General features: G+C 36.3%; 1 protein-coding gene across 1 annotated transcript in view; it reads left to right on the top strand.

Annotated features, from left to right (window-relative positions):
- Positions 1–12875, top strand: part of NF1 (neurofibromin 1) — a 230024-nt gene that overhangs the window by 91616 nt on the left and 125533 nt on the right. Inside the window, exons 15-20 of the mRNA XM_023759565.1 lie at positions 1589–1668; positions 3184–3307; positions 4823–4984; positions 6665–6914; positions 7793–7866; positions 8096–8179. Coding sequence (XP_023615333.1) covers positions 1589–1668; positions 3184–3307; positions 4823–4984; positions 6665–6914; positions 7793–7866; positions 8096–8179 — 774 coding nt within the window. The remainder of the gene's footprint in view (positions 1–1588; positions 1669–3183; positions 3308–4822; positions 4985–6664; positions 6915–7792; positions 7867–8095; positions 8180–12875) is intronic.

Here is a 12875-nt window from a genome sequence, read left to right as displayed (position 1 = left end):
CAATTGTTTTCATTGGGATTGTAATAAAAATGCTGTAGAGCAGAGTAAACGAATTGCCCAAATAATGCAGACTTAAGGACAGAAAATGTTCCAGAGCTCAACAGTGTGCCTCTGGGGGAAGCACTGTGGGAGGTGGAGTTAGGCTAGGGCTGGTCTGAAGGAGTCTTTATACAAACTTTTGATGGCTTTATTTCATAATAGTTTTTTGTATGTTAGTTGTATATTTTAAAATTAATTAAATTATTTCCTGTTAATGTTCTGTGAGCCAAATTCAAATTCAAATTAAAATATTTTAGGATGAGCCCAGCTGGCGTGGCTCAGTGGTTGAGCATTGACCTATGAAACAAGACGTCACAGTTCAATTCCCGGTTTGGGGCACATGCCCAGGTTGCGGGCTCCATCACCAGTGTGGGGCGTGCAGAAGGCAGCTGATCAATGATTCTCTCTCATCATGGATGTTTCCATCTTTCTTCCTCTCCCTTCCTCTCTGAAATCAATAAAAATATATATATTTTTAAAAAGAAATATTTTATTTTATTTTTATTTTTTATTTTTATTTTTATTGCTTAAAGCATTACAAAGGGTATTACATATGTGTCCTTTTTTCCCCCGCCCTTGACAGTACCCCGGCTTCCCCTACCCCCCAGTGTCTTATGTCCATTGGTTATGCTCATATGCATGCATACAAGTCCTTCAGTTGATCTCTTACCCCCCTCCCTCCTGCCCCCCAACCCTCCCCGGCCTTCCCGCTGCAGTTTGACAATCTGTGTGAGGCAGCTCTGCCTCTGTATCTATTATTGTTCAAAAGTTTATAATGGTCTCTATTATCCATGAATGAGTGAGATCATGTGGTATTTTTCCTTCATTGACTGGCTTATTTCACTTAGCATAATGCTCTCCAGTTCCATCCATGCCATTGCAAATTGTAAGAGTTCCTTCTTTCTTACAGCAGCATAGTATTCCATCGTGTAGATGTACCACAGTTTTCTAATCCATTCATCTACTGATGGGCATTTAGGCTGTTTCCAGATCTTAGCTATGGTGAATTGTGCTGCTATGAACATATGGGTGCATATATCCTTTCTGATTGGTGTTTCTGAAGAAATATTTTAGAATGAATACTTTGCTATGAAATGCAAAGTCTCTTTTGCTCTATTCCAATAGAATTCGTGGCAAGATTACTTTTTCTTTTGGCCTAGAAGTAAAATAATTGTGTGTATTAATTTTGGCAAGCTCTTCTTACTTGGGGATTAACTTTATGTTCCACAGAATTCTTTGATACTTATTAAAATTATTCATATTATAAAGCAGTTTTTACATGTATATATTGGTGTTCTGAATTCATCAGTCACTTAACTTCCTGCATGTGTGCCATTTTAAATAAGAATGATACAAATAAAGTTATTTATTTACATATGTATCTTGTTTCCTGGAGATCTGGGTTCTCAGAGTTCTTCTCTTTTGCCTTACACTGTATGTTGAGGCTACAATTAAATTTGATTTGTTAGCATTTATAAAATAAATAGTCCAATGTTATGTTTACCAAAAGTTTTTTGAGTAAGTCTTCTCTCTCTTTTTAAAAATTCAGGCTCTGCTGGTTCTTCATCAATTAGATAGCATTGATTTGTGGAACCCTGATGCTCCTGTAGAAACATTTTGGGAAATTAGGTATTTGAACTTTTATTTTTTAATTCAATTTAAAATTTTATTTTGTATTTATTTCTTGTCTTTAAATATTAACTCTATAGTACTTGGTTTATTGTAAAACTTTATTCACCTATAACTCCAGAGGTTTTATGATTTTGTTTGTTATTTGACTTGAAATTATTAGTTAGAATATTTCTTGTTTTAACTCTGGGAACAATGTAACAGCAATGTAGAAAAAAAATTTTAATTGTGCTACATTTTATTATCCAACCATAAGTACTGATATATGTTGTAATCTCTTTTATTACATATTTCTCTGTAATTACAACTGTGTTTTAAATTGACTGTGTGCAGTTATAAGCTTAGAGTTTTAAAATTTTGTAATGTTAATAGTTTGCTTTTATAAACTATGATCTTGTAAGTTTTTTAATAACCATTGTTTTTGATGAGGGAATTAATGAAAAACATCTGCCTAGAAGGTAAAAACATACAGTATTTTATAATTTCTTTCTTAGGTTATATAAATTACTACCTTTTAATGAGCACAAAAGGAGTACATTGAGGAAAATTTAGCCTCAGGTTTTGTCATTATCTTACCATAGAAGTGAGTACACTAAGTCACTTGGCAGCTGAGTTCAGTCCTCCACCAAGAGCAGTGCTCTTCCATTCTAATGCAATGTGAACCACACATATACTTCAAAATTTTCTGGCTTCCACATGAAGAAGTAAAAAGAAACAGGGAACATTAATTTTAATACATTTTTAATCCAGGATATACCTCTAAAATATTACTTCAATATGTAATCAATACAAAAGTTAATAATGAGATCTTTGACTAAAGTCTTCAAAATTCGATGTGTGTCACACTCAGAGCACATCTTAATTTGGACAAACCACATTTCAAGTGCTCAGTAGCCACAAGTGGTGGCTGGCTAGTGGCTACCACATTGGATATTACAACTTCAGACTAGGGATCAGCAAACTTGTTCTCTAAAGGGCCAGAAGTAAATATTTTAGGTTTTGTGGGCCAGATAGTCTCTGTCATACTATTCATTTCTACTATTGGAGCATGAGAGCGGCCACAGACAAATGTAAATGAATGGGTATGGCCATGTTTCCCCTAAAATTTTATTTGCAACAGCAAATGATGGGTTGATTTGGTCTGTGGGCAGTTGTTTGAAGGTATTGAAGCTCTAGAGTACTGGGTTTACTCCAGTCTGTGCTGTATAGCACATGGTCTGTCATTTCTTTTTGAGCATTCCATAAGGATTAAGACGCATGGACAAAATAATTGGGAGTTTGGGGGATAGGAGGTGTAGAAGTACTTGATTTTTAAAAATATATAATCTGTAGATTTATTCCCTTTGATTATCACACTGTTAACATTTTGATAACCATTTCTCTAAAACACATCTCAGAACGGAGAATAAGCTTCTCTAAACTTGTGTCCATTATGAGAGAATGTCATTACATACTGATTATTATATGTATTACTTATTGACAATGCTGGTAACAATGAACTTCATATTATTGCAGCTCACAAATGCTTTTTTACATCTGCAAGAAATTAACTAGCCATCAAATGCTTAGTAGCACAGAAATTCTCAAATGGTTGCGGGAAATTCTGATCTGCAGGAATAAATTTCTCCTTAAAAATAAGGTAAGCAAAATGACATCTTTAAAAAGGGAAGAATATTTGGAGTTGTAATGGGGAAAAAATTAAGCAAGTGTTTATTAGCCAAGTCAGTTCTACTTAGCTCCTCCCTCCTTCACAAAGTTTAAGGGAAGTAATTGCTAACAAATCAACATTTAAAAATTATTTTGAGGTCCTGGCTGGTGTGGCTCAGTTGATTAGAGCATTGTCCTGTGCACCAAGGGGTTGTGGGTTTGATAACCTATTCAGGGTGCATACGAGAGGCAACCGATTGATATTTCTCGCTCACATCGATATTTCTATCTCTCTCCCCCTCTCTTTTCTTCTCTGTCTAAAATCAGTTTAAAAAAAGAGGGTAGGAAAAATAAAAAATTATTCTGAGGCTTTGGTTTTAGAGTTTCAATCCTGACTAATTCTAATTGAGCGAATAAGCAGGTCTCTGTGGAGGCAGGCCTAAGAGGAGTGGAGGCTGCTATAACCAAAATAGATTGAAGAGCATATTCTATCTCTGCTCTAAAGTTCATACCTAAGATTTGGATTTTGTGGCTATCTATCAAGGATATGCTATCTATCAAGAAGCTGAAGGAAACACACAATCTAGGTTTATTTATATTCCTGCCATCAAGGTTTCACCTCTTGAAAATATCAGGAAGCTTCTTCCTTAGGGCCAAGTGAAAAGTTTGATTATGAACTTTTGAAGCATGGTGACAGGTTTTGAGGGACAGAGAAGAGCCTTAAATTTCTTTTAATATAAAGTTTCTATAGTTAGTTAAAAATTCTATTATGGCATAGTTTTAGGAGTATTGGATTCGTTGAATTTTTATCCTTTTCTAGAATCATAGCTATGAGAAATCTTAAATGTAACAAACTAATATGCTTTTCAGTATACCATGAAGCGTGTTACATTTTCTTTATTTAGAGATGGGCTAATGGTGAATTAAGTTTATTCACATCTGGCTTATCTTTCTGTGTTAAAATAGTGGAATCTGACATTCCTAAAATAAGAAAGAACATTAGACTTCATAGTTTCATGCCCTTGCCGATGGTATAATTCTCCGGAGTAATCCAGCATTAAGTAATCCTGTAGTAAATCTAATCAGTACAGTCACTCTTGTTACATGCTTGGCATATATACCTGTGTTAATTACTTACTGGTCCAGAGGAGCTTAATCTCAAAAGAGTCAACTTCTAATTATTCTGAAATGGCAGATGATAAATGTTATAGGAGAAAATCTTTATAAATCATGTTGTTGATATTTTACTTGTGCCCATGTTAGATTGGGAAATGTTAATTTGCACTTCTAGAATCTGCTGTTGTGATGATTTCAAGGGTGGAAAACTGAGAGGCATTTCAAAGACATTGAGCGAACATTATTTGTACTACTGGGTTTCTGGTCAATGTTCCTCAGAGTGAGGAGAGGTGTTTCAGGGTAGTCTCAAAAAGGAAGACAACGCATAATAAGTATTTATTTTTCTTGATTATCAGTGCTTCAAAAAGGCTTATTTATTTATTCTTTCTAGCAGGCAGATAGAAGCTCCTGTCACTTTCTATTCCTTTATGGGATAGGATGTGACATTCCTTCAAGTGGAAATACCAGTCAAATGTCCATGGATCATGAAGAGTTACTCCGTACTTGTACTCCTGGAGCCTCTCTCCGGAAGGGAAAAGGAAACTCATCCATGGTAAGCAGCTTCTTTTGTAGTTTTCCATGTCATCATCTGTGCGCTGTATTTTCTTCTGAATGAACTTTGATAAATTTCAATGAGGTAATATAGCATGGTAGAGAACTGCTTAGATTCTAGTGCTATCACAGCTCTTGGTGGACAAAAGTTCCTAACCTCTGTGGCTCAATTCCTGAGTTTTAAAATAGGGATAATAATAATTCCTACCCCAGAATAGTTGTAAAGATTAAATGGGATCATGTTTAAAACAGTATTTAATCAAGTATTTGACACTTATAAGCTATAACTGACAGGTATAATTATTATAAACTCCATAAGAAAGACCATTTAAATCCCAGAAGTTTAAAAGTTGTACCAACTTTAAAAAGTACAAATTTACTGGGAGAAAAAGCATTTTACTTCATTATAGATAAACTAGTGACCCAGTGCACAGATTCGTGCACATTGAAAGGAAATTAATTAGAAGGTGGCTGGTGGGGCGGGACTGGGCGAGATGGGCCAGACACACCCTGGAGCCAACCTGCGGAGGTCCCTCCCGGGCTGGCCACACCTGGGGTGGCGCCGTGGCTTTAAGGGCGTCTGCAGAGTGAGTGGGGTCTCTCCTCTGGCAGGTGGGGTCCCTCAGTCTGGCCTGCAGGGATGGGGCCGAAACTGGCTCTCCGACATCCCCTGAGGGGTCCCAGAGTGGGAGAGGGCACTCTGCAAAGTTGCTGTCGTACAGGGTGTGGAACACAAACTTAAGTGAGCAGTAAACCGGATTCGGGGCTGACAGTGCCCCAGCAACAACATAACCCACAGCTGAAGGTGGAATTGCACAGCCCTGTGAGGAATCGGGCTCCCTCTTCTCTGGTTTCCGGGTGCGTCACCTGAGAACCGCCGCTGACAAGAGCATCTGCCTCCTGGTGGTCAGTGCGCATCATAGCTACTGGTCAGACAGACACTTAACATATTAGCCTTTTATATATATGGACATTTCTGTGATTTTTGTTTGTGTGTGTAATTACTTTTAAAAGTAAATCATAGTATAAGCAAAAAAAAAAATTACATGAGTTTCTTTTTCAGACTAAAGCTTTTTTAATCTCTAATTTTCGATATAAGAACTAAATAGTTTGGCATTTATAATTGTCTACTTTGCCTGCAAAATTTACATTTGTTTCCTAAATGAGGATTTCATGCTTTGGGAATGCGTAATCCAGAATCAAGTATGTCTTCTAAAGTGATACTTAGTTCTTGTTTGTGCCCTCAGTTCAGCCAGTACTGAATGTGCTTATTTTATTTCTTCCCTCCAGTGGGTAGATAGACTTTACTGTGATTTCCTCTTCCTTTGTTTTATAATTGACTGGGAAGAGGCTTACATTTCTATGCAGGTTTATGTTGTGGTTGTTTTACTTGTGTCCATGTTAGACTTAATCCACATTTCTGGAATTTAGAATAGGATAATACTTACTCAGTTTGAAATTGGACAGATAGTAGCATTATGTTGGTCCAAATATTCTCATTTCTTATTCAAACAAGATATTTGGGGTTTGAAAATTTCTATAATGACTAGAGGGGAAAGCTTTTGTGGGTTATTGTATATATGTATATATGTATATGTGGTAAACAGTTTGCTGCATTGTTGGGTTTTGTAAATAAAATTATCTACATTGAAAATATATACCTCCCACCCCTGACTCCCAGGATAGTGCAGCAGGGTGCAGTGGAACCCCACCGATATGCCGACAAGCCCAAACCAAACTGGAAGTGGCCCTGTACATGTTTCTGTGGAGCCCTGACACTGAAGCTGTTCTGGTTGCCATGTCCTGTTTCCGCCACCTCTGTGAGGAAGCGGATATCCGGTGTGGGGTGGATGAAGTATCGGTGCACAACTTCTTGCCCAACTATAACACATTCATGGAATTTGCTTCTGTCAGCAATATGATGTCAACAGGTAAATATGGATAATGTTTTTTCTCACTCAGTCTGCCTTGAGTCACATGATATTTGTGCTAGAAATTTAAGGATGTATTTAAGGTGACTACTTAGCAAGTTTACAGGGCTAATTCAGAAAGCTTACCTGAAATTCTTTTCTGCAAAGGTAAGGTGAAAATAAATAGCACTTGAAATTATTAACGTCTCACTGAATTTTCAGTATAATCTACATTTGTTTAAAAACTGGCAGTACAAATTGCTGGCAGTTACAGATTATATGATGTACTTGGCCTGGATTGTATACATAGTGGGGCAAAAGTAGATTTACAGTTGTGAGTACATGAAACAGTTTATTTTTTATTATTATTTTAAAATATATTTTTGTTGATTTTAGAGAGGAAGGGAGAGGAATAGGGAGAAACATCAATGATAAGAAACATCATTGATCGGCTGTGTCCTGCACGCCCCACACGAGGGATCGAGTCTGCAACCTGGGCATGTGCCCTGACCAGGAATCAAACCGTGACCTCCTGTTTCATAGGTTAATGCTCAACCATTGAGCCATGCCGGCTGGGCATGTTATTTTTAATTGTATTATTTTCCATATAAACAAATATAAACCTACTTTTGCCCCACCCTGTATAATGAAGTTTAAAACACATTGGCACATGTTTTGAGTAAATATAGGTAGGAGTAGCTATTTTATGCTGTGGACATTTGTGGAGTCCAAGTGAAATACCTTTCCTATGAGGGAGGTAAAAGGAAATGTTCAGCTTTATCATTTGAAGCATTCATTCCACTCCTCCTACTCTGTCTTTTGGGTTGGGCTTGCCAGGTTCTTCGTTGGCAAGCAAGGCTCTGAGTGCAATAGGTTGATTTCCTGTGGTCTTTGTTTAGGAAGAACAGCACTTCAGAAAAGAGTGATGGCACTACTAAGGCGCATTGAGCATCCCACTGCAGGAAACACTGAGGTATGCCCTTAGCAACAGAAGCATCCCTCCTAGGCCCCCACCCTCAATTTTAAAAGCCTCATGTTATGCGTATGTGACCAGGAAGAGCATTTGAAGCAAATCTAAGATGTGTGCATGTTACTAGTAGGATATTATGTTTATGATATACACCAAGTTTGAGACCTATTACTGATTGATTTTTAGCTCTAGATTTAAAGTTGCTTTTAAGTGGTAATTGCCTTCATTTTAGGCTTGGGAAGATACACACGCAAAATGGGAACAAGCTACAAAACTAATCCTCAACTATCCAAAAGCTAAAATGGAAGATGGCCAGGTGAGTTTGTAAAGTTGATTTTTGTCTGTTATTCGTTTGCTAAACATATAACTTAACTTCAGTATACTCTTCGTGAATTATTCTTAGTACTATAAGCATAGAGTTGTCTTAAGACTGATACTTAATTGTGTTCATATTAATCTGCGCTGTCTAATATGGTAGCCACTAGCTACATGTGCTACTTAAATTAAAATTTACCTTAAATTAATTAAAATTAAATACAGTTAAAATTCAGTTTCTTGGTCACACAGTAGCCACATTTCAAGGGCTCAATAGCCACATGTTGCAATTGGCTACTGTACTGGAGAGCACATACATAATAAAATGTATCCATCATTGCAGAAACATTGGACGGCACTGAGCTAGAGATGATTTGTTGTAGAGACCATTCCTTTACCCTCTTTCTTTCTCTTTCTCTGTCAGAGTATTTTACAAAATTTTCAGAAAAGGGGCCACAAAGGTAAAGGAAAAAAACTAAAATTAAAGCAATACTTTTTAGTATTTTATTCAGTATCTAATAAAGAGATCTTATGGGCACATGATTTGAACCCACAGGTTAAGCGAAATAGTAAAACTTGGACATTTAATTTATCAACTATTATCTGCTACCCTGGAAATGAACAATTACTTGGTATTTGTGCATATTTGATTTATGTTGGCCATATTGCTCTCATTATTACATGTCTTAGAAAACCTGGCTAGTCTTTATTGCTTTTTTCTTACCATGATTAATTAGAACAAAACAAAAAGTTATATTTTCATGAAGTAAAATGTGTACCTAATGCAATTTTTTGGAGATGACATGTGGTTTCAGAATGAAAGCTTTTTTTTTCCCCTTTGGTAACTTTTATTGAGATATAAGTCACATACCATACAATTCACCCATTTTAAAATGTATAATTCAGTGGTTTTTAGTATAGTCACAAAGTTGTGCAACCATCACCATAATTTTAAAAACAATTCAAAACCTTCAGCTATTATTCCCTAATTTCCCTCTTTCCCCTTTCCCATGCGCACCCGCCCCCCCTCCCCACCCCCCAATCAGGCAACCACTAATCTGCTCTCAGTCTCTGTAGATTTGCCTATTTTGGACATTTCTCATAAGTGGAATCATGCAGTATGTGGTCTCTTATGACTGGTTTCTTTCACTTGGCATAGTGTTTGCAAGATTCATTCATGTGAATCAAAGGTTTTTAAAAGAAATTTGATATTCTGGATTGATAATATTAATATATGACAAAAATATATCAGTGACTCTTTAAAAATGTATATGGTAATCTTAAGTTTGGATTGGTTTTTTACTTCATTTTTTCATCTTTCATATAGTTTTTTCTTTAAAAAAATATTTTTATTGATTTCAAAGAGGAAGGGAGAGGGAGAGAGAGAGAGAAACATCAATGCTGAGAGAGAATCATTGATTGGCTGCCTCCTGCATGCCCCACACTGGGGACTGAGTTTGCAACCCAGGCATGTGCCCTGACTTGGAATTGAATTGTGACCTCCTGGTTCATAGGTAGATGCTCAACCACTGAACCATGCAGGCTGGGCTAGATTTTTCTTTTTATTTAAGCATAACAAAATCATCTATAAATCTAAGTGAGAATTCAAAATATTCGGTGATGTACATACCTGTGTAACCAGCACCCACATCAAGAAATAAATTATTCCCAGCGTACCAGAACCCTTCATTGTGCCTCTTTCCAGTCATTAACAACCCAAAAATAACCATAATCCTGACATAAATACAATAGTTTAACTGTTTTTAAACTTTATATAAATGGAATAATAGAGATACACTCTCTTATATCTGGCTTCTTTCACTCAACATTGTGTTTGCCAGATTCATCCACACCGAAGGTCATGCACACTAGTTCTTGCGGTAGTAGTTCATTCATTGCTCTTGCTATATATTATTTCATTCAACAAACAGTCTATAATTTAATTTTTCTTTCAACTCTTCTTTTGGCATTGGATAGCTATACAAAAATACTTAGTTATTTTGAATAGTGCTGTTATGAACATTTTTGAATGTGGCTTTAGGTGACCATCTGGGTGGGTCATGGGGTATGCAGATGCACATATGGGGAATATAAATTATTTCAGCCACTTAAAATGTCCATTTGTTTCACAAAGACTTTTAAAAGACAGTTAACATGTTAAAATTAACTGTTATAATACCTATGTAAATAATGAAATATTCAGCCCTTCAAAGATTTCTTTTTAAAGAACATATGCCACATGAGGTAACTGATCCACTAACAGAGGTCTATTAGTGGTTTCCTCCACTTTCGAGAACAAGCAGTTTTCCTACTGTGATTGTTCAAATTATAGCCCTTTAAAGACCAAAAGTGGAAAAAAATATTGCACATACTTTTTCTAATCCAATTAAGTAAAAAATATATATTTTCAAGAACTTAAATATTCAGTAAAATGAGACGTATCAGGCCTGGGCAGAGGTAAGCTGAAAACATTAATAAAATATAACATTATATATAATACATAATATAAAATATCTTCAATTAATAACTGAATTCACTACATCAGAGAATGGAACAACATTATCAAAAACAGTATAAGACAAGGGAAACCTGAAATTGTACCAGTGGAACAAAACTGAAAATCAAGAAATTTGTGGTAATCATTTGAGCCCCCATAAGAACTATATAAATATACAGTAGAATTTGCACTGAAAAAAAAAAGACAAAAAAACACAAACCTAATTCTTTATGCACTACAGAAGCCTTAGACACAAAAGATCTACTCAGATGAGCAAAATGAACTAACAAGCAAAATATAGACAGACTCATAATAGAGAGCAGGCTTACAGATGTTGGAGTGGATGGGCTGGATCGGGGGAGTGGAGGGATTGAGAAAAAAAAAACACCCACAAAAAACAAGAGAAAAAGACTCATGGACATAGACAACAGTATGGTGATTGCCAGGGGGAGGGATGAAGGAGGAGGGTACAGGAGGATAAATGCTGATAAATGGAAATTTGACTTAGGGTGGTGAACACATAATACAGTGTACACAGATGATGTGTTGTAGAATTGTGCACCTGAAACTTGTATAATTTTGTTAACTAGTGTCACCCTAACAAATTCAATAAAAAGGGGGAAAGGAATAAAAATTATTATTCCTTTGTATCTGTTGGAGGGGATCTATAATCAGTAGTGCCAGAAAGTGCTGAAAAAGCAAGAGTGAGTGATAAAATATGAACCTTATGAGCGAAAAGCCTAAACCTAATATGAAAACCACAGTTACTAAATAGGTTGGTAATAGTATATTACGAAATCTACCACACCTAGTTGATAAGAGTACACAAAATGACCTTTGACTAATGCATAACATTTTAAAGAATTCCTATTTACTTGTTTCCTAAAATTTTAAGGGAACTGTCAATGAATCTCATTCCAATCTGTCTATCCATAAACCAGCATACTAAGGAACAGATTTATTAAGCCTTCAGAAAGATTAATTGCATCATCATCTTGGACTGTATCCCACAATGGAGTGTTTCCTTTCTTGCAAATGTTATCCAAATTAATGTCTGTCACAGCATTACTGTTGAATTGATGTTTATGAACTGCAGGCCCTTGATTAAGATGTTCATGGTAAATAGATACTAAATTGGGAAAATGTTTTTGGAGATGAAATGTTAGTTCTGCATGTAAATTAATCTGAACTAGTTCCTCTTTACACCCAGATTCTTCACCATCAAAATCAGCCATATTTTTTTTCCTAATTTTGCACTGACTTGGGAACTACTGTAACTGGCATTATTTGCGCTTAGCACATGATCATATTTGCTCGTGGTGGTGGAGGTGGTGATGCTGTGGACCAGTAAACTGTTGACAATTAAATCTGTTCACAATAGTCTCCCATGAAGTCCCCAGTGCATATAATAGAAGATTCCTGAGTTATTTGTGCTGTATAAGCAGCAATCATTTCCCCTGAAATATCATGTTCTGGGTCTTCAGAGTGTGAACAGGCATTTAGCATTTGTATTTGATTATCTACCGATAGTATTGACTCAGTGTTAAAAACCAGGTCCTTTCCTATTCTATTGCTTGTCCCACTTCTTTCTGATGGACCATGGGATTCCCTAAGCAAATGTTTGCTTGACTTTCTAATTTTGTTATGAATACCTGTATCACAGCTGCTTTTAGGATTATGATCATGATCATCATCTTCAATTTCTTCCTTAAGGTCTCAATATCTGCAGTGTCTTCTGTTTGTACCTCACTGCCAGGGCTCCCAGCTGACTGGTTTGCATGGTTAGAATTCATCTCATTGCCAGATCCATCACCATGTCTCCTACTGCTACCAGGACCACTATTTCTATCTTCACACTGTTGTCAGTTTCTTCAGATCTTCCCTGCATGGATTCCTGTGTCTGAAAGTTGCTGTTGTACATGTTTGGTTCTATTAATAAGTTGCTAATCCATTTCAATGTCACTGCCTCCACTTCGGTGGGTTTCATTAAAATATCTCTGCTTTGAGGACTGGCTACAGGTAACCAAGGTGATGGAGCTGCTCTGAGATCTTCCTCTTTCTTATTTCCAATGGGAGGATTAACATTTAATAAAGACGTGAAAGAACTCTGGATAGCTGAGCCTTAACTGCTAGTGCAGTATTCCATATTGTCTTAATTAATATTGATGCCAAGTACAGCGTCTCTTCAGTTTGAACACTT

Source organism: Myotis lucifugus, unplaced genomic scaffold, assembly GCF_000147115.1.
Source record: "Myotis lucifugus unplaced genomic scaffold, Myoluc2.0 scaffold_157, whole genome shotgun sequence".
Taxonomy (NCBI): domain Eukaryota; kingdom Metazoa; phylum Chordata; class Mammalia; order Chiroptera; family Vespertilionidae; genus Myotis; species Myotis lucifugus.
Note: the sequence above shows the minus strand (reverse complement) of the source record. Positions and strands in the feature narration are given on the sequence as shown.